At 39.5% G+C, this 3,746-nt stretch overlaps 1 protein-coding gene across 1 annotated transcript; it reads right to left on the bottom strand. All coding sequences in view use genetic code 11, as the record gives it.

The window, feature by feature from the left end:
* Positions 1-202: 202 nt before the first annotated feature.
* EGR_03968 (hypothetical protein) lies at positions 203-1,339 on the bottom strand (the record flags this gene model as incomplete). The annotated part of the gene is made up of 2 exons (XM_024493217.1): positions 203-286; positions 1,298-1,339. 2 exons carry the CDS (start codon positions 1,337-1,339, stop codon positions 203-205), a joined length of 126 nt encoding a protein of 41 aa, XP_024352316.1.
* Positions 1,340-3,746: the final 2,407 nt, after the last annotated feature.

The raw sequence follows: 3,746 nt of genomic DNA, 5'->3' as shown, positions 1-3,746 counted from the left end.
TTTATTAAACATGCTAAAGACATGCGCAATAGAGCGGACCAGTGGAAAATAAGGGTGGGACAGAGGTGGAAGTGACTGGGGCTGGGTTGTTTGTGTCCACAGAGAGAACATTTGATGGAAGTTGCGTTGGCAGCAAGTATGTGATTCGTTGGAGAGAATGATGGTGGATAGCAGTGGCGACTAATCAAACAAATGGGATACTTCAAGAAGAATTTTGTTGTTGTTGTTGTTGCTGTTGTTTAGTTCTTACCTTGGGAACTGCAGCATCTAATCCGCTGACCTTAAACTAAAAGTAACTGGATTAAAGTTTGCTTCCGATAAATCTAGTTATTTTAGCTGGATCAATGGCTTCGTCGTAATGACAAATACCAGTGAGGAAGCATATTAATTGACAATCAGGCACGATTTAAATACATGGAGCAATAGTGTAAGCCAAAGACAATTTGATAATTTTTTTTGCATTTTATTGGCAGCCTCATGACGTTGAGTTTCAAACTATTTATTACCGCAGTCGCAAAATTGGGTAGCTATCCATTTAAACCTGCTGTCACTTTGTGGAAACGGAGAAGCGGCAATACGCCAACAAATTATTGCTCTCCAAGTCATCCTTGAAGCCTTAATAGCTTAAACCAAAGGATTTGGGAGCCATCAACAAAGGGCAGAGTCTAAAAATCCTGAGTAATTAAGTGGAAAACTTAGGTATTGTTTCGTCAATTCCTGTGGTCATTCTTCAGCGTTGTTCATTCTGACACACTTGGTTATACATTGGTTTTTTATTCAGACGTTTAACCTCTTTTAAAGTTTGACAGTTCTAGAGTTCCATTTGTTTGGGGATCCAATGACAAGGTGAGTCGAATTACTACATCACATCCTATATCAAATTCCTACCGCTTTTAGTAAGAAAATTGACCTTAAAACACATTTTTTTATTAAAAAAGGTAAAATAGCCACATAGAGTTACAATTCTGTGCTGAGTCCTTCTTGTTATCTTATTTCCCATTCTATGCTCTCCAGCCGTCCATTTGGATTCCGTTGAGATACTTGGAAGGCGAAGGATGTAAATATGGCCGAACTTCCATGCACAGAGGTTTTATAACAATTTTATTTTGTTGTTGCTTTATTTAACTGCGGGAGATTGAAATAATTTTTAACTGGAACACGGTTTTAATATTTTCATTGTTTCAAGTCTCCTGTAAATAATTAATCTACAGTGGGTGAATTCTCCTTCTGTGACAATGAAGTGGGATCCAATATGATAAATGCAGAATGGATGCTTAATTGGATCCCTTCTACTTACCACTACGACTAGTGTAGAACCTTGAATAATCTCTGAAGGCATGCCAAAATACACAGACATGGAAGAAGGCCCACTATTGAAGCACTGATAGACTGCCTACGTAGCCCATCTTGGCTAGCTTATGTTTTTGTAACCTTCAGAGGAGTGCAAAGCATGCCACTTCCCTCTCCTTTTGCCCACCCTCATAGAGATTTTTACATTTGGTTATGCATTTTTGGGTTTAAATTTTATCCTGCCATCACGTAGCTGGTGCGGGGAGGCTGTCAATTTGGTTACCACAACATCCATCCCACATGAGACTTTTTGTGAAAGGATATAATTCATGCAAACGCAAGAATAACATCATTCAAATGTATGGAATGTAGAGATTCGACATTGGCCTAATTGAATGAAGTAATAACAGATGTTGCATGATATTACGATACATACTTCTATAATTTATTCACTACAGGCCTTTCCGCTTAAGCAAGCTCAACCACAGCTTTGGCATCATTGCGTTTATCCGTGTCCATAACCACCTAACCCTTCCAAGAGACGGTTTTAAATATGCAGGGACCCTGAGAGATCATTTTGGGCGCCAGAATTCCTGCATGTTTGTATTATGTTTTAAAGAAGGCTCAATCATAGATGATGATTCCCAATTTGGTTAGTATTAAGAGGGATTTTTCAAGGCAGCCATTAAAAAATTGCTGCTAAGGGATACTCCTTTATCGTTAAAAATCCTGCAACTTAATTGAGTTCTGTACAGAACAGCAATAGAGAAATTGGTTTATGGGCTGGAGAAAAGCAAAGTGCCATATTATTAATGAATCACACATGATCCAATGACCATCCAGACAGGAAAATTTGGGGACAAATTGCTATACTTTGATAATTTGTTTTGCTTTTTATTTTGTTTTCGCGGGCACCTAAGGTGCCAACCTTGTACTTCTGGACCAAACCAGAAGCCGCCCAGCCCTTCTGTGCGTCCTGTCCTAGTGTTGTGAGTTGTTTCGCCTCCAGCAAGAACTGGGTCGCCGCACTGGTCAAAACGGAGTGCGAACTTGATCCTAAAGGGCAACTGCCCTGCTTTCCATTATTGAAAGCTAAACCTTAGCTCGACGGAAGAAGGGCATATGCTACGGATGGGAGAATCTGGAACGGCCCTAAAAGAAAACTTTAAAATAACGTTTACTTTCAGCACCCACCCCACTCCCGTGTTCTTCAGGAATGCTATTTACAAGTGAAGAGAGCGACACTAACCGTAAACCATCTAGAAAAGTTCTTTACGTTGTTGTTAACGATGCCTGTATGAAATTATCGTTTAAGTAAAGAAAAAATATGTCCTTTACCTCCCTATTAGCTGGATAAAATATATATAAAAATAACAGGGCGGCACTGAAGTGAGAACAAAGCGACAAGGGTGAATAGACGTGAAACCCTATCCTCACATAATTATTTCTAAACCCCTTCCTTTATAAAATGACTCTGCCTTTGTGCCAATGGCCTAATGACTATCGATGGAGATATGAGATGGCCATATGAGATAGTTGGCACATTCCCTAGCATAGTTGCCAAAAAAGGATTAAATTCTAGATCCGATAGAATTGCCAAGGGGCTCAGTGAGGTTGCAATTAGGTATCTTTACAGCTGCCTGTAAATTTGACGATTGGTGTCGTTGATTCGTGGGTGATTTTTTTACAGCACCAACTAAGTTGGGATGGTTGACGTGGGAAGGTGATCAAGGGGGGCCGCGAGGACGACTCTCAAAAGGAGATAGGGACTGTGTAATACTCCGGTTATTCGTTTAACTCTTCGTTTTGGTTACAGGGACATATAAGTCTCCGTGGTTGTATTTTTACTGGGAAGAATAGCCCCCGAGTCACATCAGTGTCTCAGCCATTCTGCATGGAGACAATACACATTCTCCCCTAGTATTATGTCCTTGCCTGTGGTTGCTAAAAATTAATCAACCTAAACCTTCTGATAAACCGAGCATTTTACCAAGACTGTGAACATCCTATAAACATTTTTTGATGTCTACCAGATTGGTTAGATGTCAGCTTATAAACAGTGCCATGCACCTGATATAGTTTTTGTATTTTAGTGCTGACACATTTGCTATCAAAAATATGACATCGTATCATGGAATAGAGGAGATGGGTTTTGTCGTCCATGAAATGTATTCGTACATTTCCATAGCGATTATTAATAAGTTTTATTCAAATGTGGGCGAGTAAGTATTAGCAGCAGCAAACTTTTAAATACTTCAGCAATTTTTTTAGATGTATTTGTAGAGGTTTGTGTTTTGGTGGATTTCCATTTGGTTACTTCATGATTTTTGACAAGATATTAAGTGACGATCGGGTCTTTCCTGAATGCGAAAGAAGACAACACTAAAGCAGAATATGAATTACCGAAGTAAACAAGGCCCGGCAGTTGAAGCGCAGAAGCGAAGCCTTAAGTTCCC

This window comes from Echinococcus granulosus (genome assembly GCF_000524195.1).
Source record: "Echinococcus granulosus chromosome Unknown EG_S00023, whole genome shotgun sequence".
NCBI classification, from domain to species: domain Eukaryota; kingdom Metazoa; phylum Platyhelminthes; class Cestoda; order Cyclophyllidea; family Taeniidae; genus Echinococcus; species Echinococcus granulosus.
The sequence above is the reverse complement of the archived record's forward strand: the minus strand, read 5'-3'. Positions and strand labels throughout refer to the sequence as shown.